Source organism: Colias eurytheme, chromosome 20, assembly GCF_061535395.1.
Source record: "Colias eurytheme isolate Ceu_HAF_F1 chromosome 20, ilColEury1 Martin Lab GWU primary, whole genome shotgun sequence".
Taxonomy (NCBI): Eukaryota; Metazoa; Arthropoda; class Insecta; order Lepidoptera; family Pieridae; genus Colias; species Colias eurytheme.
In genome coordinates this window covers 7253764-7281427 of record NC_142999.1, presented here as the reverse complement: position 1 = coordinate 7281427, position 27664 = coordinate 7253764, and the positions used below count along the sequence as shown (strand labels likewise).

Below are 27664 nucleotides of genomic sequence, written 5' to 3'. Positions count from 1 at the left end.
AATGCTTGTTTCAAACGAACGTTGAAATAAATGGTTAACTAAAAACGCATCAATTGAACTAAAAAAATACAAAAAGAATTGAAAATAATTGTTCAAGAGTTTGATTGTAAAACGAGGGGTGCTTGACATCAAATAAAAGTAAAAAAATAGTTCAAATAGTTTATTGCTTTTAAGAGAATTCTCGATATTTAAAGTTTATTTCTTTATACTGAAAATACTGATAAAAGGCAATGGGACAGATTATATTGAATGATGATAGACAATGAAATAATGAATAATATTATATATTGTTTTTTTGAAACGTATGCTAATTATTTATCAATATACATAGGTACGTTCAAATATTCAATTCACAGTAAGTATATTTATATTAGGTACTCAACTAGCTGTTCCCCGTGGTTTCTGGCGCATTGCTCCGTTCCTATTGATCTTAGCGTGATGATATATAGCCTTTAGCCTTCCTCGATAAATGGGCTATCTGACACCGAAAGAATTTTTCAAATCGGACCAGTAGTTCCTGAGATTAGCGTGTTCAAACAAACTCTTCGGTCTAACCAGAATCAGTCTCAACTCTTCAGTCAATTCAGCTTTAAAATATTAAAGTAAGTGTAGATAAGATAAAATAATTAAAATCTACAAAAGCGAGCAAAAAATATCGTAAAACCGCTTCACGCTTCGTAAAGAGAAGCAACAAAACTTTTTACTTCTAAATAACGGTTTTGTTACGTAATAATTTTAGTTAATCGTATCATTTAGATACGTGGCAATGACCGTAACATAATTATCAAAACCAAATGAACCATAATATGCATTCATAGATAAACATTTGTTGTTCCGATTCAACAAACGAATATTTGTTATTTGGAGTCTAAAACAATGCACTCAAATTTATTGTTAGAACATTTAAAAAATGTAAATAAAACCTTATTTAAAAACGAAAGTTCAAAATTTGTAGTGTACGTTGCTTCATGTATTTTGTTCTCAGACGGAGCAAAATTATCTATAAAACTGAGCAATCTACGTAAAGTATTATAAATTATTAAATCTTGTATTAATAAGTTTTGTATTAGTCATTTGTCATGTTACATGTATAATTATATCTTTAGTACAGTGGTAGAGCTGTGATCAAGAGTCTTCGATTAAATCCCCTATCTAATAAAAAAAAAACCTATGTCTACTGAAAATCGATACGTAAAACAGTCCATACGTTACCTTCTCTTTTGTACAGTATATTATCTTATATATAAAATTTTCGTGCCACAATGTTAGTCTGCATACTCCTCCGAAACGGGTGGACCGATTCTCATGAAATTTTCTGTGCATATCGGGTAAGTCTGAGAATCGGCCAACATCTATTTTTCATATGTACCACGGGCGAAGCCGGGGCGGGCTGCTAGTTATAATATAATACTCCCTTAAAATATTATTTCATTCAGGTCCAAACCTTTACACAAAGGTTACGTTAAAATACAAAATGATTTAATTTAAGAAGATAATTGAATCTAAATATGGGATGTTCCTTCCTCGAAAATTTTAACCATATATCACTTGTATTCAATTAGTATGCAAATTATATATTCATTGAAAATTAATTAATACATTGACCTATTAATTATGGGTGCATACGTTTGTGGCTGCTTTTTATATGCTTTGTTTTTATAATGGTCTCCCAAGGGTCTCCCTTTATTATAATCTGATATCTGTAATTTTATCGTCAGAATAGATTGATATTAGTTCTAAACTGTGGCAATTAAATTACAAGTAATTTTCGGAGTTAAAAGGCTTTTTGTACACTCGGGCGAAATATAAATAAATTGACTCTAGAATCCAATATTTTACTACTTACGTAGTGAGGTATTTATTAACGTTAACGGGTTTGGTTTCCATTCCTTCGTAAAAATAATCCAGAATATGAGGCAGAGAGGTAAAAAGAAAGCATCACAATCTGAACGCACAGAAATTTAAGCACAATTTAAAAAATTAAAAAAGTTTTTACAATGTGAAGAAAGAAAACATTGGAGATATCCTTAGAAAAATACATTTCGTATTTTAGTACTACGAGTGTTATAAATACTAAATTTCCATATTAATTAGCGACCAGCATATGCGATTCTTTACAATGAATCATATTCAGTCAGCTATCACGTTACGCTTTTAAAATTTAATTAAATATGAAACTTCATCCGTTGAATGTGTCATCAAGACTATATTGTAAGTAAATTTAAATAAATTAATAAATCTTTATATATTCTTTCATTGGTATATCATAACATTTATTTTTGAGAAACAAGTTTAACTGAATGAATCGTAATTGATGACTTTCATTCAAATTGATCGAATGAATTTTTTATTAATTAGGTATGGCTTATTCTCTTCCTGATAAATTTATAACATGCCTATTGACTTTATTATGTATTATTTACCACGTATTATATCATTGGTGGTTGACCGCCTCCTTGGTACAGTGGTTGACGCGTGAGCGTTCGATTCCCGGTGGAGACGAAGAAAAAAATGTCTCGGTCTGGTAGGACACAGAACGCTGATCACCTACTTGCCCCTAAAGAAAATAGATCAGCGAAACAGATATATATATATAATGCATCTGCCCCTTACCCCACTGGGGGAAATGGGACTTCACAAATCATTGGTAAAAGATCATAAATATCGATCAACACTTGAATAAAAATACTGCTCCTCGTCTATAACAATAAAAATTTCACTTCAGGCATTTATCATTCGACGAGTCTATAATTTTGTATGACAATTCCCCCTCAAAGAGGACAAGTGTAATAAAAGATACATATTCAACTAGATGTCGCATTCGAATTTGAATAAAACCACGTTCCGGTGACGTCACAGCTCCCTCCATACTAGCACTTAAGGTACAAGCATGCATGTAAGTTTTTTAAGTGTTTTTATAATTCAGACTAATCTAGCATCTTGCATTCGCCAGATGGCATTGCAGTTGAGTTATAAACAGTTGCAAAGTAGGACAATAAAGTTATAGTAAACTTGCTAACAATAGTATATCTGGTACAATCTTAAGTGTAACACGAAGCGATATATTCCCATACTAGATTTCCGCCCGCGGCTTCGCTCGCGTTTGCAAAGGAAAACCCGCATAGTTCCCGTTCCCGTGGGATTTCCGGGATAAAAACTATCCTATGTGTTAATCCAAGTTACCCTCTATATGTGTGCTAAATTTCATTGTAATTGGTTCAGTAGTTTTTACGTGAAAGAGTAACAAACATCCATACATCCATACATCCTTACAAACTTTCGCCTTTATAATAGATATTAGATTAGGAAGTTTCGATACTTGCAGTAAATTGTTCTGAAACACACTGAATTCACATAACGTGTCACCCGTTGAGATAAGCCTGAACTATGACCTCATTTGGAATTATGCGCTCAGCTCCTTTTAAGCGCATGAAAATCGACATAGCCGGGCATTTACTTATTTATTGGAACAAAATTCCTTATCTCGTATTGCTATAGGACTAGACGGAAAAAATTAAGACCTAAAGTTGTAACGACACTTTAACTGTATAGCTATAGCCGTGGGGCGTGCGCGTGTTTCTCCGTCTATCTTCCTCATAGAACTTCGTTCCAAACCTCTCAAGTTTTTTATTTATATAAATAGTTATATATTCGTATATTTCATATCTAGTTCGTATCTCGTTCTATAGGCGTAATCTACAAACGACAGGCGACATGAGGGACGCGTAACAATTACCATACAATGTACCGCGTGCATCATTGGTGGCCATTGTTTTAGACGTTCGGGATTATTCTATGGGAGTGGTTTTTTGAAGTGAAATTTTGATGGCGATTCGAAAATATAGTAAAAGTTGATGTTTTTAATACTAGCTGCTCGTCCCGTATTTGCTCGGGTTCACTTTGGGTTAAAATAAAATAAAGCCTTTGTAACTCAGGTATAGGTACTGTACTTTCTGTTAGTGAAGTTATTTTCAAAATCGGTCTAGTAGTTTCACGCCGTATAATCTTTGCACTTTATAACATTAATGTAGATTGGCTGCTCGACCCGGCACCACGTTGTTGACCCGGGATAAAAGCTGCGTCAATCTGAAATTTTCAAAATCTATTAAGTAGCTTTTGAGTTGATTAGTTAGTTTCAATATTATAATATAAAAGTACATGTGGATAAAGATTAAAGATGCGTACGAAACTTAATAGGATCCGTAGAATCTACGTAATCCTACCTCTTCCGAGCACATAATCCTAATTTTAATATAAATTTACCAATTACGTTTCAAGATAAAGGATCCGAGTCTCGTGTATTTTGACAAAATATTATGGTAAACAAATTGACTTCTTGTAAGATTTTAACAACAAATTAGCCACACTTCACGCGAGATTTAAATTTAAACTGTATTTGTGTAACAGAAGAGACTGAAATCTCTCTAGAATTAATTAATTATAATTTGTTTTGATGTTAGTTGCGATTATTTTTAGCGAATTTTGGTCAGGTCGAATTTTAGGAATAGTCCCCTACAATATAGCTGATATAAATACATCAATAAAATTATCATAGAATATGAAATCATGTAAATATTGTGGAATAACAAGTATTCCGAGTGCCATTAATGTATTTTTAAAGCACAGATATGCTAATATTCATTCATTAAATTCAGTTATAAACTATTGTTTACCGTTTCCATGATAACAAATTTTAAAAAATAATAATAGCTGTATATTTCTAAGGCCTTAGAAATATATTATTATATTATCTGTGATAATATGGCCACCACATCTAAATAAATAGGTCCTTCACCTCGACCTGTGTTTATCCACAAATGTTCGCTCCGCTCATAATTATTTCATGTTGAGATCCAGAGTGAAACAGCTGTCGAATATGCAGCTACGATGGAATATTCTTAGTCAAAAAAGTTTTCGGTAATTCATAAGTGAATAGAAATAATGGAATTCATATTTTCAGGAAAATTTTACTAAATTAGTTTTAATTTTTGAGTAGGTAATATGATCACTAAAATCGTCTAAAAGATTATATTACAATATAATATGTTCTTCTTCTTCTCTTTGTTACCTAGTGAAAAAAAAAATGTATTTCTAAAAATCTCAGTGACAAACAACTTTAAAACAATAACCAGTCTTTGATTACAATGAGCTTCGTTGAAACTTAGAACACTAACAACTTGCAGGTTCATTTGCTACTCGATGAAAGCCTTATCACATAAAAAAGTAATATGTATTTTTCAGTTATTTTTTGTCTCTTCGCATAATCATACGTATTTAAAATATTGGATGAAATAATGTACTTATACTAATCTTAATACTATTATAAAGGCGAAAGTTTGTATGGATGTATGGATGTATGGATGTTTGTTACTCTTTCACGTAAAAACTACTGAACCGATTACAATGAAATTTAGCACACATATAGAGTGTAACTTGGATTAACACATAGGATAGGTTTTATCCCGGAAATCCCACGGGAACGGGAACTATGCGGGTTTTCCTTTGAAAACGCGGGCGAAGCCGCGGGCGGAAATCTAGTTACAAGTATAATGACAAAAATAGTGATAAACTATGTGTTTTTACGTTTGATAGATGGAATAAATAACAAAATAGACCACAAAATTGCATTGAAATTTGAAAATAGGTTAAATACTTCACATCCTACTTATGTTATCATTTCGCTGCAATCATTTTGAAATTAACTTTAATCTAAACGACAATACGATGCGGGTGGGTAATGGCATTTCAAATTATTTTAACCGACTTTTAAATAAAATCGTTGATGTCATACAGAAATTTGCTATTGCCATATCTTCTATATAGTTAGTAAAAATGAATCGCCTAAGCGTCAAACTCGAGAACGGCTCCACCAATTATTATCGTTTTTAAAGGCTCAGGGAAGATTTCTTATAGAGAAAAAACTCGAGAGCTTAAGGGCAGAACAACGTCTGCTGGAGCAGCTAGTACCTACTATATAAAATAAAAAAACTATTACGTATCGACATATTAAGATACGCAAGACAGTTTCTTCTTCGCTTATCTTATACTAGCGACCCGCCCCGGCTTCGCACGGGTGCAATGCTGATACTAAATACACTACAGAAAAACTGTGAACGTTGTATATAAAAAGATAGCGGCCCGCTCCGGCTTCGCACGGGTATAAAATATATTGCCGGGCGGCCGGCCGGTACCGCCGGAAACGCTACGTCCCGCAATTTTTAAATCTGTAATATCTTCGAAAATATTCACTTAAATCATACGGTGTAAAGGGCCATATAGATCTATATTAAATGAACAATGTATTCAAGGTTTAGGATTAATGCTGTATTGGTTAAAATCGCTTCGAAAATTAGCCATTATTTGTCGTAAAAAAGCGGAAAAAATGTAATTTTTTACGACATCACATTAGAAACCTCAAAAATAACAGTACTTCTCCACTATTTAATGGATGTTATTATACATATAAACCTTCCTCTTGAATCACTCTATCTATTAAAAAAAACCGCATCAAAATCCGTTGCGTATAGTTTCAAAGATTTAAGCGTACAAAGGGACATAGGGACAGAGACTTTGTTTTATACTATGTAGTGATAATTAAAAGCATAGCAGAAATTTTATAAATTCTTATACCTAGAAATATACTTACCACTATACCTACCAATGAAACAGTAATTAATAAATTAGCTCTATCACATAATAATAGTATCAGAATATCGCATGGAAAGACTGAGGAACGTGTAAGCAGTGACCTGTAAATAAATCCTGTATTAAACCTACTATCAATCGAACAATAAGTTCATTAAGCTCTTAATAAAAACTTGAAATGATTAAATGTAAAACGCCTTGTTTATATTTTACTAACAATTGAAAATCAAACCATTGAAATTTGAATCGTAAAAAATAATCTACCTTTACAAATTTTCTCTTATGTATACCTTTACAAATTTTCTCATATGATTAACTGAAACGTACTATAATAATTTTAATGTATGGAACAATTTCATTGAAGAAAGGATGCTTGAGTTTTTTATTATTGCCCACGTATATTTTAAGCTTCATGTTCATATTCATTAATTTAGGTACAAAGTAACACGTGTTACGAGACATCAGCAAATAGCCCATACTGATTTTCCTTATTCAAAATACTCTATTATTTTGTATAATATTTTTATAACAAAAATAAATAAATAATTGTATTTCACGTCCCTGTTTATAGGCAATATGACATATCCGCGTATCACTGCATTTTTTTAACAGGAGCTCAAATAGGTACAAACTATTGATATTACATTCGGATGCAATCGTCACAATTTGGCTCACTGCCATATCGGTTTTATGTTTACGATCATTTTATACCCACGAGGACTGATCATCCCATAATAATATTGCATAATGACACAAAATAGAAAGTGATGAGTGAATCATTGGGGTCAAAAACCAGGTGACGGGGACCTTGAAATTTATGTGTTACGACTGACGTGGATTTGTTTTATTTGGAAATGTGGTTGATATTTTATAGTTTGTCACGTTTCTGTATAAATACGTAGGAAGTTGCATTATTTTGTAGGTCGATTGAACTGTTTTAATTAGTAGATATAAGAATAAGATTGTAAGTAATATCATTATTATAAGACTGTTAAACTAAAGATGACACTAGAACGATTTCAAAGTTGAAAGTACACTTTTAAATTGTTTGTAAATCGCTATAAAACGACAACAAACACTTATTTATTACAGACCAGAAAGCGGCATCCTCCAATAAGGCTCAGTCACATTTTTACATTCCTTTTGATAGCTTTTTCAATTCCAAACACCACCAATAAAATAACTCTTACCGAAATTCTTCAATAAATCTCAACAGTACAGTGAATTATGACCAATAAAATAAATACGATTAAAATTGAGAGATTTAGAGACATTGCTGTTTTACAACGTCGGCATCGTTTATTGTTTCAAAGAAACTTTTCAGTGCAATACAAACATTTTGAGGATGTTATACAACCGTTAAAATTTATTGCTTCCGATGTAATATTATTAGATTCGTTACGGTTTTGTATAAAATGTGTTGTTAGGAAAATTTTGTTGACAAACGAATTACATACTGCTTGTTGATGAAGGAAAATTTTAAGGAATGCTTGAGGCAGTAAAAATAAAAAAAGGTTTTCATCAAAGGTATTTGGTTTGATTTATTTAATTATTATTCGTTTGTTATGTGTAAGAAGTTTACCAAAAAGAACAAAGTATAGCAAGAATATGAATTATTTACTTTCATTAATATATAGAATACCAAAAGGCCTGTATTAGGTAATTAAAGTAAGAGAAAAATAATTATTGTCTTTAGTTAAATACGAAAAAATATTCATAAAAGCATAAATCATGATTTACCAAAATTACGGTAAATAATAAAACACCTATGTGATATGTCACATTAATAAAAAGTTCAAAAGGCACTGTGAGACGTCGACCTTTTACTTCCACAGGTAATATATAGAAATAAACGAGGAATTTGAGAAGACCGTCATATTTCGACTACAATCAAATAACAAAAGTAGAAACGACATCGTTTTTCAAGAAATGTCCTTTTTACGAGCCATCTCGGTAAGTACTACATTTATTGCTTCTTTTATCTATAACAGGATATAGGGTTGCCACAATGAGCTAATAAAAATTAAATGATTTTATTGAAAGAATAAAATAAAATACAATTCTATAGCTAACAAGTTAAACTAATATTAAATATTGAGTTCCTTCGAGGGCACTCCATTTTTTACATAAATTATGTTTAATCACATGTTTATATTTTTCGTTTTAATTGGTGCTACGGCATCTTTTATATAGTACTAGCGGTCCGCCCCGGCTTCGCCCGTGGTACATATTTACGTTTTCTCTACATAAGAGCCATCCTCGTATTTCAAGGAATATAATAAAAAAGAATTATCGAAATCGGTCCACCCATCCACGCGTGATGCCGTGACCAAGGAAAACGGTTTCATTTTTATAGATATATATATAGATTACTAGCTTTCCGCCCCGGCTTCGCCCGTGGTACATGTTTACGTTTTCTCTACATAAGAACCATCCTCGTACTTCAAGGAATATAATAAAAAAAGAATTATCGAAATCGGTTCAGCCGTTCTCGAGTTATGCGCTTACCAACACATTTTGCGATTCATTTTTATATATAAGATTTATCCTATTAGTGATGTCACTATTCAGCTTATTATAAAATGTAAGTTTCTATAGTTATTCTATTATCGACACCTCCTCTACAATCTTTACTCTGGTTATTTCTGATTCAAGTTCCTTAAATACGTTTATAGTTTCTTTCAATATCGAAATACATAAATAATTTCCGATTACACAACCCTATTTTCATTTTATTTTATCACAAGCAGTTTGCTAAACATTTGTTTACAGTCAGTACTTTCTGCGATCTAGTTAGATGATAGCGGCGGGATACCACAAAACTGCAGGAACATTTTATTATATTTATTGTCTTATTGTTTACGTATATGATAATTTATATCAATTGTTGACTTGTATTTTATACGTTCTAGCTTGTGTAATGTGTATGTAACACGTGTGTATAAAACATGTGGTTGTCAATAATAGTTAATAGATAAACCTTTCCCTTACCTTTAAATAAGTGAAATAATAAATGAATAAACAGACAATCTATCTTTTGTGGTAGGTATTAATTCGGACTTCTCATTCTTATGACTCTTACGTGCGTCCCATGTCCCATCGATGTATCGATATGACACGATGTATTCGTTAATTCAATTTCCTACATTGTCATTTGAAAAAAGAAAACAAAAGATGTTCTTTAAGAAATTTTAGAGATCTCGGAATTTTGGTGATAGCTACATCAGAATGACCGCCTCCTTGGTATACAGTGGTTGACGCGTGAGCGTAGAAACGAGGGGTTCGATTTCCCGGTGGAGACGAAGAAAAAAAATATCTCGTTCTGGCAGGACACAGAAGGCTGATCGCCTACTTGTCCCTAAAAGAAAAATCGATCAGTGAAACAGATGTATGCATAATGCATCTGCCCCTTACCCCACTTGGGGACACGGGACTTCACTTTTTCTTTTTTACATCTTGAATAGAAAAAACTCTTTTTTTATTGAAAAACGAAACTTAAAGGCTAAAGGCACATTAGAAGATAGTATCGCCGTGGAATAAGGCAAGTCTATAAAGTCATAACGCATAATTTAAAGATATTTGCAATCTTTAATAAGTATTCCGATCACGTCATAGCATTATGAACTATAAAGTTATTATGCAGAATGTACATAGGGATGTTGAAGCCGTGCTTTCAACTTAATGAGAAATTTGAGCCAAGTATTACAAACTAATATGAATACTTAGAGCTTAGATTTAGAGCTTAAAACTTGGGCCCTTCGATAGATTTTTAATAAAACATGGTGCTGCATAGTACAACTTTCTTGTTTGTTCAAAGTAAAATTTTATAATTAATTGGTTTTAGAATAAATATATAATACCATAAGCATAAGACTAAATTATATAAATCAATGCATAAAACCATACATAAAACAATTTATTTAGTTATATAGAAACAAAACAATGTAGATATTTAATATATTATATTTTGTGGTCTTTAAATGATGTTTGTTTTAGTTTAAAAATGTCGGCATAATATGCATTTTTAATTGATTTCAATAATGCAATTTAATCGATTAGTATACCAAATTGGTTTTCCTGTATAAAGTGCGTTGGTAGTTCCCGTAGGTGTGTACAAAATATTTATATTATCTTATCGTTAAACAAATAATTAATAAAGCTGACAAGGAAAAAGTAAACTTAAGTGTGTTAAATCGTTTTAGGAAATATCGACCTTCAACAGCTATAAATTAGACCACACGTTTGAAATAAATATAAATTGTATCAGTATTAGTAGTTGTGTGATGCTATTCAAATATAAAAAATCCAAATTATTAGATATTTTTATTTATTACACAGAAAACTAAAAATAAAGTTACTACGCCAAAATGTTGATACATATTAGATTTAAGTATTTATATACTTAATATGTATATTTACAAATTGTTCATAAAATATTATTTATTCTACTTATTTAAATTTATTTGATACTTACAGATTTATTGCTATGTAGTTGCAAGAAAATCGGATCTGTTTTTTTAAGTGACGGCCGTTCATTTCCGATCATAATTCATATGTATTTATCGCATCAAAATAGTTATCGTGTGTGTTATCGTGACAACCACAGTAACAATATTAATATCTTTATTTTGATAAAACCTTAACCTCGTTTGACAGAACTAAAATAAAGAGTCCCATAATATAAGTTTACGACAATTTCAAAGCTTCCATGCAAGCCCGGCTAGCTCAGTCGGTAGAGCATGAGACTCTTAATCTCAGGGTCGTGGGTTCGAGCCCCACGTTGGGCGTAATTTTTTTTTTATATTTCATTTTACCTATTAATTATATATTTGTTTTATAATAATTACCTGCAATTTTCCTTTCCCTCATTTTCCGCCACAGTTGTTCAGCTTTTCTCATCGGCCAATTCTCGATTTTCGCGCTAAAACTTCTAAAGAACTTGTATTCTTTGAAATGTGACATTCTTCTTTCCATCTTGCTCGGCATTTGGCCTGGAGGTGGTGACTGATCCTTCTGTTCACCAGACGGCGACGCCATTTTGTTTTTTTTTTTACTTTTTTTATCTATGCACCTTTTACGCGCAATTTAAATTCGGATTCTTATCTGGTCCCATTTATAGGGGCAAATTCTTTTAAATTATTTTTCATTAATACTTTTTTCTAATAGGCATGCATATAATTATTTTTCTTAAGTAATTAATTAGGTAAATAAATAATTATTATCTTAAATACTGATCTTGAAATATGTTTTATTATTTTTAAATTTTAAATATTATTATGAGAAATATAATTTTAATTTATAATATAACTCTCTTAGTTAAAATATTGTTTATTTTGGTGCACTAATTAACCTGAAAAGAAAAGAAACAGACCATTAATTGAAAATTAATTCATTTAACATACAATGCTTAATTAATACAAATTTGTGCGTTTTTCACATCCTCATCATTTTTATTTTTTACATCCCAAATAATATCTCATAATTTATTATAATATTTTCCTCTAGGGAACCCTAAAATTCGCGAAATGTCAAAAGTTGAAGCCAACCCGAGACCTGCAGAACTTTTAATTAACACTTACTTTGTGACCTTTTTACTTTACAATTGTTTACTTATGTGTCACACATTTATACAGAATTGCATGTTAGTACCTACTTAGAATATTTATTTTATTTAGTAATTTATTTTTATTGGTATAAACTTCATTTTTAGTTGATTGTTATCCCTACTAATACTATAAATGCGAAAGTAACTCTGTCTGTCTGTCTGTTACGCTTTCCCGCTTAAACCTCACAACCGATTTTGATGAAATTTGGCAGAGACAATCTTTAGACCCTGAGAAAAAACATAGGTTACCTTTTATCAAAACACCACGCGGGCGAAATTTTGGCGACAATACGACTAATTTAAATCTAGATTTATTCATACCTTGATGATTGATCACACACACACTTTTCGAAACGATATTAATGAAAATGTATCTGGATTCAATTACTACTATACGATGCATCAATTAATTTAAATATGTATATGGGTAGAAAAATATAATATACTAACAATGCATCAATTAATTAAAATATCCACACATAAAAACATGATGTATTCGGCTTTGTCTTTTATGATGGTATATGGTAAAAAACAGTTGCATGAAAGATGTTCAGTTTTCATTGTTTTCATTACAATGGAATGATTTATATTATTGTTATATACTAGCAAAAATTGTAGAGCCTACGGTAGAGTGTTTCTTATTTTTACAGATAGATTTCACATAAAACAAGGCGTTTTATATCTCTACAATAGTAAAATCAATTGGGGATCGAACCAAAACGTTTGAGCTCTTGTATGCAATTGTGCTGCAATAAACATTGAGATAATATTACTACGTATGGAGGAGACACCACGAACCAAATCTGTGCGCCATTTTTTTGCTCTAAGTTTTAAAAATTATTATCTAGTTAGGTACTACCGATGAAAAGTTATGTTAGTCACTTTTCCGTATTATTTGTATTATTTGTGCAATATCGTAACACACACGAAGGCATATTTGATGTGTTTCACTTTAAAACAAATAAAAAATGAGCGTGCAGGTAAGCCATATGGCTTATGTTGAGCGGAACATAAGTGATGTAGGCGGTGTCGTCTCCCTATGTATATATCTGAATGGCAATAAAGGGAAAATTATCATGAGTGTGATATCGGATACTCTATGTATCCGATATCGATTGATTAGTGTTTTACTGACATAACATTTATTTAATTACCATAAATGGATTCACTAACTCCATCTAGTTGAAACCTGTATTTTAATATTTTTTGCTGCGCTGCACTTAAATATTAATTGTAGCGTATAAATTCTGTAACTACATTACGTCTGAAGTTTTGATGGATGATCGGAGAATTTAATAACATTGTATTAGTTAAGCACTCAAATTACTGCGGATAATTCGATTATAAAGTTAAATTGTTATCACATACAGTTACTATGTTGTAAGCTCTATTCTCAGTATGCGAGAAGATAGAGGGTTAGAGATAAAGTTTAAGTAGTTTTGCTTTTTATTTTTAACCAGCTGCGCTTCGCAGTTTCACCCGCATGGCTCTGCTCCTGTTGGTCTTAGCGTAATGATATATAGCCTATAGCCTTCCTCGATAAATGGGCTATCTAACACTGAAATAATATTTCAAATCGGACCAGTAGGTCCTGAGATTAGCGCGTTCAAACAAACAAACTCTTCAGCTTTATAATATTAAGTATAGATACAAAAGCTACTACTACTATATCCATTTAAAATAACCAGCGGGATACATTAAAACATTATACACGATATAAAACTCGTCTTAAATGCTTTCTTGGATAAGGTACAACAGTTCATTCCACTTTTAACAATCAACCATGTGATCACTATCCTCATGGATTGAAAGATAATAAAAATGGAATGTCAGCTTAATGAAAGTTTTATAATATTCATAACAATACAAGGCTCAGAATAAAATTGTAGATTCACATTTTAGAACCACTTCTCTACAATTTTAGTTAATATTCAGATTTCAAAAACTAAATGGCTAAAGAAGCTATTACGCTGTACGCAGTTATAAAGGGTTTTTACTTGAAAATTTTCTTGGAAACGAACCTTTTAAAAGAAATTGGTAATTTATACATATCGTTTCATTTATTCAGAATATCTGAAGACCGTGAAAAGGCAAACGTATCTTTTAAGCGCGTCACACACGGTGAAGATACTATAATATTTTATCTTAAGATACTGTTATATTATATATTACAGTATCTTAACGCATCCGGTATCAGCGTTCGGACCATCATTTTTCTTTTTGTCATTGCGTACTAAGGACCCCTGTAGAACCGCCATCCTGTTACAAATGACGCGAAATTTTGTGGGTCATTTGTAACAGGATGGCGGTTCTACAGGAGTCTAAAGTACGCAATGACAAAAAGAAAAATGATGGTCCGAACGCTGATACCGGATGCGTTAAGATACTGTAATATAAAATATAACAGTATCTTAAGATAAAATATGATAGTATCTTCACCGTGTGTGACGCGCTTTATTCCTTTGTTTTAAATTCGTCTCGTATATATTTAACATTGTTAAAGATTTTCCACGAATGGATTACATATTTGAGAAGAATATCTTTAAATACATTTTTTATTTGGTTATAAGTATACTGTATGAAGATTTTCTTTATGTTTTTGTTGTTAACCGTGTATGTACCAGTATACATAAATTATGTAATCTACATTTCAAATTCTACAATAATACCTATTCATTTTTTTATGTTTGTTCCTCCACATTAATCAAATTTTGTTTACAAATGATAATGCATTTAGATATTTAGATGAACAGATTAGTCGAAGAGAGATTAAATATTAAAATCTATCGATTGCAAAATCATAAAAACCTAATTCTACCTAGAGTACCTATGTAATTTAATGTATCTCTAGAATGTTCTGATAATTTCGATTATTAAGATTATTTCTATTTTTGAGGCTTAATAAAAAGTTGTCTAGTTGTTAGTTCATTCTAAAATCATATACAAACATACATCATTTCATTTTTATTTATATTATAAAATTGTTTTGGTTAATAGTACCTATAGTGCGAGTGCTAGCTGCCAAAAACACTAAGTCAACGATATATCCCGTAAATCCAGCATTTACCTCGTAAATATAGGAAATTGTTAAAGAAATAATACATATATTTCCACTTTATTTGTAGCAAATTTAATATTTATTTACGTGTTTTTGTCTTGACAATGAATAGAGATTTATTATTTCCTTTTTTTTAGTAAATGCAAGTAGTTAAAATTTTTAAACAATTATTATTTATTGTTAATCATATTCTTATAATTTTTTATTTGATTTATGCAAAGATATATTGTTTTTTCAAATCAAAACCGACATTGACCTACATTTGTTATAAACTGTAGCGTCATTAGATTATTGTTTATGTATTGTAACTTCGTGCCATGTTTATATTGCGAATGAAACCGCAAATAAATCACGTTTTGTTTAAATATTCTAGAATATTATAGAAATATATTTTTCTCATTTTACAAACCAAAAAGGCCCTTAGTACAATTGTCTAGAAAATATTCTAAAGCCTATTTTTATAGTAAACTAGCGGTCCGCCCCGGCTTCGCCCGTGGTACATATTTATGTTTTCTCTACATAAGAACCATCCTGGTACTTCAAGGAATATAATAAAAAAAGAATTATTGAAATCGGTCCACCCGTTCTCGAGTTATGCGCTTACCAACACATTTTGCGATTCATTTTTATATATAAGAATACGATACTATATAGTTTATACTAGATCCTACAAAAGCTAACCTTTTTAAAACACTCACCTCACTATATGTCTTTCAATATATACAATTTCACTTATCACTATACACAACACCGATATAGGAAGAACACTAAACGTAAGGAGAAGGAAAAAGTTTCAGCGACACTACGATTATACATAAAGCTTGCGAAAAATAAACGTCCATCCTAGGCGCTTGAATCTACAGGTCTGATCGCCCGCATTGGCACAAATTTCCCGCGTTCAGAGCGACAGAGACATACATACAAACACATTACGTTAAAACGAGACGGCTATCATTTTGCAAGTGCGCAGAAAATCGCAGGATCGCTTAGAACGTCACTGAATCTATAATTGTGTGAAAAATAGTGAAAATTCAATTTCCATCAAAAATAGAGTTATTTAATATTGATACTGAATTCATAAACACAAGATCTAAATTAGTCGTTCAGATTTATGAATTTTCCAGTCGACCTTAATCGAGTGCAGGTTGCTCATATTTATTTTGTATTTCATCGCTTACTTCAAAAATTTATGAGGAAAATTAAAATTTCTTAGCTGTTAGACCATCTGTTCGTGAGTACGTTACTATGAAGATTACTCATACAATTTACGATAATTTTTGGCATATTATTTAAACAAAATCAAAAATTCTTCATCTATAAATATGCTTCAAGCGTTTACTTTTAATCTTTCGCCTGCTCTTAATGTAGCGTAATATTTTAAACAAATTGCTTTACCTTTTATTTCAGAAACGGTATCAATACTTTTTGCGTTATAAAAAATTAAACGTCAAACGAGATCAAAGAAAGAGTAATCAGTTATTTTTAGACTTATTTTTAGAGAGTTGACTTTTTACCTTGCAATTTTGTTATGATAAATAAATAAATAAATCGTTTATTTGCAAGTAAACATGGTATAGTATATATAAATATATACATGTTTTTAGTATGTATGCATTTAATCTTTATATAGAGTAAACAATCTGAAAGCGTTTAAGAAGTATTTCTACCAAACAGTATTATGCTATTCTGATTTAATATGCTATTTATTTTATATCCTCTTAAATATATTTTTCAGTGTTCTAACTCACGTTTATTTCATAATTTAAAAGCTTTTCTATTCATAGACTCGCATTAAAGTTTCGTAGAGGCCTTGTGTAGAGTCGCTACATGTTGTCGTAGCAAATGTCTACGAGTTAGTGAACATTATGAGAGAAAATAAAGGTTATGTATTAAATGTTTATTTTATTAACGTTATAAATACGTTTCTCAGTGCATAAATATTTGTTACGTTTTTAAATATAGCTCTTTATATTTATATTATCCAATAGAAACATTAAAGATTCTTATGACATAATATATCTATTGTGGTCACAGTGTTATTAAATAAGAAACCAATACAAAATCAATACAAAATATGTAAATCAATTTAATAATGCTAAAACGAGGTATTATCTATATATATAAAACTCAAAGGTGACTGATATATAGTGATCTATCGATGCACAGCCCGAACCACTCGACGTATCGGGCTGAAATTTGTCATGCAGGTAGATGTTAGGACGTAGGCATCCGCTAAGGAAGGATTTCCCGAAATTCTTGCGGGAACGGAGAAAAACGGGGATGCATGTACAAAGTCGTGGGCGGAAGCTAGTTTTCTATAAATATAGAGGCAGACGTAAGTTATGATCAATTAATTCAAAACTTATTTTTTTTATCATGTTTTTTGTAGACGACCTAAAGTATAAAATAACATATTAAATTACATAGTAACCTTAAATGAATTTCCACTTGTTCTGATTTTCCACTTGAGACCCGGGAGAGAAATGAAATAATAAAAAGGTTGATAAAACTTTTCCATACGTGAAAAAGATTATACAAGGTATTTTGTTTTGTTCCCTCTAGACTTTACACACAAAACAATAAGCATTATACATAATGTTAATGATTTAAATATTTAACTGTTCGTCAGAATTTTCATTACAGAAACATAAACGTAATTGTCATACTCTGGTGTTAACAATTTATTCAAATAAATAAAAATTCGTGAATAATCGCGTCATTGTTAAAGTAAATCGTTTTACTATTTCGAATAGAATGAGCTTATAGCAATATTATAAAGCTTAAGTTTGTTTGTTTGTTTGAACGCGCTAATCTCAGGAACTACTGGTCCGATATGAAAAATTCTTTTGATTTTGGATAGCCCATTAAGTAGAGTAAGGCTATAGGCTATTTATCATGCTAGGCTAGGATATGCTATATAATATCATCACACTAAGACCAACAGGAGCATAGCCACGAGGGTAAAACCGCGGGGCACAGCTAGTGTCTATACTCTTTACTAATATAAAATATATTATAAAGCTGAAGAGTTTGTTTTTTGTTTTGTATTTCTTTGTTTGTTTGAACGCGCTAATCTCAGGAACAACTGATCCGATTTGAAAAATTATTTCGGTGTTAGATAGCCCATTTATCGAGGAAGGCTATGGCTATATATATCATCACGCTAAGACCATCAGGAGCGGAGTCAAGCGGGTGAAACCGCGGGGCACAGCCTAGTATTTTATAACTCTCATCATGCTATAAAGTAGGCAAAGAAAACAAACGGTTGTGAAATATGTTTATATTTTATGAACAAATAACCAACGCAATGAGATGCGTTCCGCTGTAAACATTAGCGATGGATTCCCAGTTCATAGAATATTTTATTCATAGATGTGTCTTGTTTAGCATTTGCTAATAAGTTTCAGGGTTATGTGTTATCTTTATTTCTTTAAATAAGGAATGTTGTTGGAAGCTCTCGCATCACACAGCCCGGAGTACTTACACAAGTTCATGATAGAGTATTTACTTTTCTGAAAATAAAAAGATTAATAAATTAATTATTATCAGTACCTACTGCATCAGTTGGTTCTTTTTTTCTGCTGACCTTCCTCTGCATTGGGCTATTTTAAATTTTAATACTGATTAACAGTTGTGAAAATTTGGTTTACAGATTCAGGCTTCTAAAATACGGGAGTAAAGAATTAAAAGACACAATATATTTTACCTTACATATACCTTACTTAGTTAAAAACTTAATGACTATTGAAACATTAAACTTTCTACTTATTTACTATAGCTATTTTTATAAAACCCACCTTGCATTAATAGAAATAAATTTACTCTTATAAATCACAAAAGCACATCTACGTCTGTACATAATCTTTGGCAATCCCAACGGCCTCCGTTCCTATAGCACTATGTTATCAACACTTCGATTCCGACATATCAAAGGCGAGTTAAAAATACCACATCCACTTTACACTATTCGCAGCGAATAACCAATCATTTTATATGTTATTCTAACGTCTTACGATTCATCGGTAGATTTGTAGGAATTAATTTAGGATATTCGCATTTACGTTTTCGTAAATCGTAGTTATTTAAGATGTTGGCGAGTATTTATATTTATATTCTAATATTATAAATGCGAAAGTAACTCTGTCTGTCTGTCTGTTACTCAATCACGCCTAAACTACTGAACCAATTTGCATGAAATTTGGTATGGAGATATTTTGATACACGAGAAAGGACATAGGCTACCTTTTATTGCGAAATATGTACCAACCAGGCGAAGCCGGGGCGGACCACTAGTATTTATATATGGCAGAGGATATTTTGATCTTCTGTCTTTTAATTTTCTTTTAGATATTGTTTTCAAATCCACAAATGCCTGAGTATTCCAGATGAAAAACTGACTCTTTTATATTTGTTATTTATACGTTGAGTGTGGCACACGTAGACTTACTCCCCTAGGAAATTTATTTTCAAAAAATCCAACTTAATGCTCCAATGAGCATCAATATTTAATGCTTATGTAATGTTTAAAATGGCCTTTATTTAATATTAAAGCTTATATAGCCTACTTACCTACCGACAGCTGAATAAAAAAATGTTATAAAAAAATTACCTACGTCTAGAAAAATAGAAGAAATTTTTTGCCTTTTAAAAATAGAAGAAATTTTTTGCCTTTTAAAAATAGAAGAAATTTTTTGCGCTTTTCGCTTATCTTATAATCAGACAGGTTGTTTACGTTTACCCCTAAGGTTTACCCATTTATTTTTAAATATTTTATTATTTTTATATTTAACATCTGAAAAATAAGGCTTTAAAGCTACAAGAGATATCTACAAAGCAACTAAGCATTCAACGGCTAAAAGTTATTTTTAGCATCAGACATGACACCTGTTGCAAGGCTTACTGGGCGGAAAAGCGGCCTGATAGAAAATTTATTTCGCCTCCTAGAATATAAAATGAGTTGAGATACAGTATAGTATTCTTTATTGTAAATTTAAATAGGAATGGTCTCGTATATTTCCTACACTATCTTATTCTAAATTTAGCAAAGCTATTGGAAACAATCAGTTTGAATCATGATTTTAAAAGTGCAACTATGGACTTTCTTGCCGGTTTTTCTCCATTGATACTGCTTTTCGAATCGGTGGTAAATGTTAAAAATATGTAATGACGATTCAAAAATGTTTCTAGAAGTAGTCTACTTGAATAAATAAATGTTTGAGTTTGAATAACGATGAAAGAAAGTTTTATCGACTGCTGTTAATTGTATTAAGTAGGTACTTGCGAAGACTACGACCAGACTTGCACCTGGTTTATAATTGCGAGTAACGACTGCCTTGAAGTACCTATGATTGTTTGAATTTTACTGGAAATAATACAAGACTACAGGGAAGATAATACAGTCAACTGTAACTCACCATACTCACCGAAAATTAGTTCGTTTTTTCTACTGCTTGGGTGATGCTTAAATCATTTTATCGTAATGTAAATTCTTCTTCTTATTTGATACCCCATTGAACACCCTTTCTAAGGGCTAACTAGCAAACATTACAGAAATTCTCTACAACTTCAAAAGAGCGTATATTCAATGTTAATTTGATACAAAACTCAATCATAAACCCATAAAGGTCTGATACGTGCGAAGTTGAAATGTAAAATGGCCGTAGTTTCCAGAACTATTTCCTTTTATACCAGTTCAGGAAAAGTTTACCGGGCGAGAAATGAAAACACGGACCGTCTCATTATTGTAGAAAACACAGCGGAACTGCGGGGAGACTGGGGTGAAATGGATATTGTATGATGAGAAAGTTAAAAAGAAATAAAATTGTATATGAATTCAACTTTTATGTTAATAAATCAAATAATGAAATGAGGTGTATTGTCATTTGTCATTCACATATTGTGACTATAACACTCATTGTTCAGTCTAAGAGGCATTTCAATTACAAATATCTAAGATCTAGATGATCAGATGTGAAAGCTTAACTAATTTCATTTTTTTAATATAAATTATGAGAATATTTCAAAACGTGAAACGTTGTCTTTTTCACAAACAAAACTATTAAAAAACTATTCAGCCGTTTTTGAGTTATAAATCTTGTAACTAACAGGACATTCTCTTACATATCTTGTATGTTTATTTATAAATTTATTTCCAAATAACACATATGAGCATTGAGCTTACCTGTATTTTGAAAATTGACTATAACATTTTGTATTATAACATTAAAAACTTTATATTGCAGGATGTACTACTCAACTCGACCTCCTCACGTACTCTCGGCTTTAATCAAAGCAACAAACAAACGTCACGTTACCACTAACACGACGTTGAGATGTTAAGACGAAGGTGCTCTTGAAATAAAATAATATTTTAGTTTTTTTTTTTTTTATATTAAACACCTGAAAATATCACTTATAACTAGATGAGATTTAACAGACCGATTGGTATACATAATTTGTAAAAAAAAATTAAGTGCCATTTGCTGTTATTTTCCAGATATGTAATTTGAAACTGTTAACTCATCTACCTAAATCTTATATATAAAATTCTCGTGTCACAATGTTAGTCTGCATACTCCTCCGAAACGGGTGGACCGATTCTCATGAAATTTTCTGTGCATATCGGGTAAGTCTGAGAATCGGCCAACATCTATTTTTCATATGTACCACGGGCGAAGCCGGGGCGGGCCGCTAGCTTTAATACATTATTTACAGGCAGATAGACATTGTGAAACCTGAAATTATTATATTATTGCTCCGTGATGTTTTCTTTCCTTCTTTATTTTCCGTGACAATCACAATAAAGACGAATCTAGACTCCAAACCATCAAGTTATTTGAACTAGTCATTGAAACATAATAATATAGAGTTGCTACCCTAATTTTTTTACAAAATAATCACTTTATATTAATACTTACCTACTACTTTACAGATCTTACGAAGACAGAAATAGCATTGCAAATATAAACCAAATATGTTTTTTCAGATGTCCCGAAATTGGTAAATAAAATAACATTCAATGTCCGAGGGTCTAATTTGAATAAAATAACAAGGTTAAAATATATTCATGGGACTGTAATATTATTAATGTTATTCGCAAATATTGAGGGTTGGTCGCTTTAATTGGTACAATAAACCTATTTATTTTCAATTTATAATACAATATTACTCAATGAATTCGCGACCGTGTTGATTGGAATCACTACATAGTATAAAACCATATATAAAACAAAGTCGCTTTACGCCGCGTCGTCTATTTGTCTGTATGCTTAGATCTAGGTATAAACTTAAAATTACGCTATGTTTTTTTTTTGTAAACAGAGTGATTCAAGAGGAAAGTTTGAGTATATTTTTTGTAAGTTTTAAACAAAGCAGGCAAAGCCGCGAGCGGAAAGCTACTAATAAGATTGAAAGCGAAACAACAACACTTTGTATATAATATATAGTTTAAACACCCAATAGTGTAGCACTATCGATATTTAAGAAAAAATGTTATCAAGTAACTACAACCACATAAGTTCCACAATTTATGGCGAATCGTAGCATCGTAGCTTCCAAAATATGAACATATTTGGCTCCTTTATAAATTTTGTCCTTCGACATTTTTCTTATCTATGTCCTATGGAAATAATATTAGTCCTCTCAGATAATATATTCAGCTCACATTGTAAGTAAGGTCAGATTCTAGGAAAATGGAAAATAATGTAGACCGTACCTAACTACAAATGCTGGACATAATATGATATGTTTAGATTTGTCTTTTCTTTGAAACCCAGGCAATCGTCGTATGTGTGAACAGATTAATTAATTATTATAAAACGTTGCATAAAACTATCCTCTCCAAAGGTTGCCTGGCAGAGATCGCTTGAAAGCGATAAGGCCGACTATACATGTGTACCTATCTAATATGTTTTTCTCATTTCTTTTTCTTATCTTCTGTATGTGTGTGTTAAATAAATAATTTTGTATTGTATTGTACAGATTAATGTATGTATAAACTAAATTTTTATGAACTACTCTTGTAAAATATTAAACTGATCTTTATTTACTTTTACAAGTTTTACAATTTACATACAAAAATCTAAAAGCACATTCGCAATCTTATATTAGAAAAGTTCGGAATCTATAAAATATACAGATTCCATAAAAATAACAGTCTAGAACTTTTAAATATTTGTTATATATTAATTCAGGGACTTTATAGTTAATACTTGATCAAACTCTGTTCACACCGCTTTGATCTTCAATTTTACGACTGAGTAAAAGGGAAAATGTTTTACGTCATGATTATATGTTTGGAATACCTATTGTCAATAGATTAAAAAGTGTATGTTATAATTTACTAGCTTTCCGCCCGCGGCTTCGCCCGCTTCGTCTAAAACCTAATAAATTATATACTAAAACCTTCCTCTTGAATCACTCTATCTATTACAAAAAACCGCATCAAAATCCGTTGCGTAGTTTTAAAGATTTAAGCATACATAGGGACATAGGGACAGAAAAAGCGACTTTGTTTTATACTATGTAGTGATGAATTTGTAGCAAATGTATATGGGTAGGTACTTCAGTGATATCCTAAGAAAAGCATGTAGGTACCTATTATCTCCATTTTTCATAGTATTGTTTAAATTTGATGAAAAAAAAACAGTTTTTTCTAAAAAACAAAAAGAACCTACCCTTATCCAGCCAGAAGCAATTGGAATCGTACATTGTTTAATTTAATAACGGCCACAGTCCCAACGCATTACTGGCTGAAACGAAAAAACAAAATTATTTGCGACAGCCCTAGGGACTCCACCCACTTCGGACTTCCTTTATAAACGCGTGCATTCAACACAGGAGACCACAAGCAGTCGAGATCTGGTGGAACACACAATACAAAATAATATATTATGTAACATATTATATCCAGGCATTTTCATACAAAGGTAAGTCTTCTTGTTACTACCATTTTCGGGTTTTATTTAGCTATTGTCATGACTAATGTATTACAACAATTTGTCTTTGGCTTGTAGATTATACTTACTAGTTAGAAAAGAGTTGTTTTAAATTTTTCTAAATACTTACAATATAGGATCGATCTGTGAATTTTAGAATTTCATACAACTCTTTTATAATTAGAGGCACTTGTTTCAAACGAATCATTAGTTTCTATGAATTAAATAATATGTAATGAGATAGCATTACCAATTTATTTTATCGTCTCTATATGAATTACATTTATCACTTAATAATTTATTTATTGTTTCAGACAACCATGCGTAAAAAGCTCTTCGTGCTTTCGATTTTACTCCTCGCTTCAAACAACATCGCTTACGGCAAAAATGGCAATAAAACGAAATCAGACAATTCTAATAAAAATCATAATAAATTAAATAGTAAAGCAGTTGATAGATTTAAAAGATCTTCTAACAGCCACGGATTCTCTCATTTACCTAATGATGATGACATAAATACATATAATAAATTGAAACTTATGAATGGTATGATTAATTCAGACAGGATTGAGGAAGACATACCTTTTTGGGGCTCGAGAGGCAGGAGAGAGAGTTCCTCTGTAGAGCACTTACAAGAAAGATTGAAACCAAAGGAAAGATACTACCAAAACTGCAACGGACTATGCTTTCCTTTTGACTCAGACGAGCGAAACGATATCCCATTTTGGGGTAATCGTGGACGACGGGATTCTAGCTCTCAAAGCAGTGAAAACAGTTTATGGGATGAAAGATTCAGACGACAGGATGATGATGATGAAGACAGTCCGTTTTGGGGAAGTCGCGGCAGAAGGGATGAAGATATACCGTTCTGGGGCAGCAGAGGTAGACGTGAGAACTCTTTAGATTCCAAACAGTATCTTTCTTCGTCAAAATCTCCGGATGTAGAAGATGATGAGGAAATGCCTTTTTGGGGAAATCGAGGGCGAAGGAGGATGAATAAAGAAAAAGGTCACAGCCTGGATGAACCGGAACCTTTTTGGGGCAGTCGTGGAAAGAAAGGAAAAAATAAGTTTAGGTCAACAGACGACGAAGAACAGATACCTTTCTGGGGTAACCGCGGTAGACGAATGAGCGGACTTGATAGTTATTCAAATAGAGGTGATGATTATGATGACTTGGACAGTATGTCAAAGATGAAAAGAAGAGAATTGTCATCTTCCTTTTGGGCGAACAGAGGTAGAGAGAGCAGATTAAATAATCTTTTTACAGGACCTATACGGAGTCGAATACAAAACATGCCAACAACCAATGACCTCAATAAAGAAGTAAGCAAGGGTTTCCATATTAAGCCATCTGAGCAGAATACCGTTCATGATGATAGAATTTACGCGGAAGAGCCACATTATATATTGATTGAACGTAGTAGCCGTGCTTCAGCCGAAGACGATCCATATATAATTACTAGAGGCAAGAAATATAGCAGTTATTTCCATCTCCCCAAAGCAGTCAGGGATCGCCGTGGAGCAATCGATGATATCTTCAAGTCAGTCCAAAACGATCCTTATTACATAGCAAGAGGAAAAAAGGATTCCTTTGTTAAGGTTGGTAACACAATCATGTCAATGCAATCTTTAAACAGAGATAAAGAAGCTGTTTGTGCTTTAGTAAATTCTGTATTATCGAAACCTGAAGGCACTAAAACTAAGAGAGAAATTAATGATTCAGAAAGAGACAGGCGTACTATTTTAAAAAAGTTGGCAGCACAACTTCAGCAAGATCCTTACTTCGTGAGTAGAGGGAAAAAAGATACAAGTGACAACGAAAAAAAGATCAAAGGTTTTGTCGAACAAATAATTGAAATGTGTTATTAAATATTATATTGTAATATTAAAGATAGGAAACTACATACAGAAGACGCAGCGTTAAGTTTTGTGATCAATAATTAAACGTAACTGGTGCAATTAAAAAGTATTTCATTTGAATTGTTGTTTCTATTCCTTCCAAATTCCTTTACACAATAGGAAAAATCTATATTCAATTTTTTTTTTTTCAATTTTTTATGAGGCATCACAAATATCAAAGCAGTAAATATAAAATAAAAAAATGTTAACACACGTAAGAAGTGAAACTTCTTTATGACCTTATTTTTCAAAAAATAATTTACTTTATGCAACTTTACAGAAATACGTCCAATCACGCGTGGTAGGGATAAGAAAAAGATGGAGCGTAACGGAAAAATGTCACGCGTAACGAAAAAAATAAAAATATTACACTAAATTTTTTTCCAACCCCGATAAAGAAGTTTCACTTCAAAATAGTTCCAGAGATCTATGTTTATTTTGTTTTAGCTAAAACTCCATCAACTAGTGAAATAGTCATATCGAGTTACAAATGCCACTCTGTTTAACTTTTCTTCCTGTTTACTTGTATCTTACTGCCGTATCCATTAGGCAATCTAATAGCAGTAAGTAAATTTTGACTTCGAAAAATCTACGAACTACAATCAGTGGCGGGGCAAGACCTAAATTTGATGTGGGCAAGACAGATTTCGCGAGGCCCTGTTCTATGGCGACCTGAAGACGGATTTTATTTTATAAAATAATAAAAACAACACTGCCAAGTTCCTCTGAGCTGCCAAGTTTTTATTGCGTACTTTGATTTGATTGGTTGTCTTCCTAGTCAAGAAAGTAGTTAACGTAGTTAGCCTCGGAGCAATAATTATCAAGCCTGGAGAAGTAACAATTAATTGAACAATAACGCACTAGTTTGGCCTTTTTAGCTTATGGCAAAATGTCATGCGAAAAAAGAGGACAGATATATGTCAGTTCGACAGTTTGAAATGACATGGCCCATTTCAATTTGTTTTGATCACCAGTCTGGTGATCATCACTTGGTTATTTTAATTATTTTGTTTGAAGTGAAAAACGAGTGTTTTAGTTTAATTTGTTATTTTATGAAAAGACAATTAACTAAAGATAACATGGCTTGTGTTGCTTACGGCTGTAAAATCCGTAGTAATGTGAAATCGGACGAAGATAGAAATTTGTCATTTCACAGGTTAGTGATTTTGATCAATTTTTGGCTAATTGTATTATAAATCAGTGAATTTGCGTTATTTTCTAAATCATCTATGTTTTATCTACCCTTGATCATTTAAATGAAATCATAATTGGCTTATTTTTGAGAGTAAATGCAAAATATTACTTCCATAGTGTTGTGCAATTATCGATACTTTAATAGAAACGAAATATTCAAATATACGTACTTTGCTAAGGTACTTTGACAATGACTGCTTTAAATCAAATAGGTTAGGAGAAAAAAGTTATTTAAGTATGGATTTTATTGTTATTTGCAGGTTTCTGGCTTGAGAACAATTAAAAGATGGTTGGGTTAAAGCTATAGCACAGGGAAAATTGGAAG

General features: G+C 31.6%; 1 protein-coding gene and 1 non-coding gene across 2 annotated transcripts; both read left to right on the top strand.

The window, feature by feature from the left end:
• The first annotated feature begins 11359 nt into the window (after window positions 1–11359).
• TRNAK-CUU (transfer RNA lysine (anticodon CUU)) lies at window positions 11360–11432 on the top strand. Its single transcript has one exon. It is a non-coding gene; the product is annotated as a tRNA-Lys (tRNA).
• A 12729-nt stretch (window positions 11433–24161) lies between these two features.
• Window positions 24162–26226, top strand: LOC149899765 (uncharacterized). Its single transcript, XM_090113881.1, has 2 exons — window positions 24162–24235; window positions 24559–26226. The coding sequence occupies exon 2, from the start codon at window positions 24565–24567 to the stop codon at window positions 26113–26115; it is 1551 nt and encodes a 516-aa protein (XP_089970007.1). The 5' UTR covers window positions 24162–24235; window positions 24559–24564; the 3' UTR covers window positions 26116–26226.
• Window positions 26227–27664: the final 1438 nt, after the last annotated feature.

Coding starts and splice junctions, on each gene's coding strand:
- LOC149899765 (XM_090113881.1), top strand. CDS start 24,565: ATGCGTAAAAAGCTCTTCGTGCTTTCGATTTTACTCCTCGCTTCAAAC.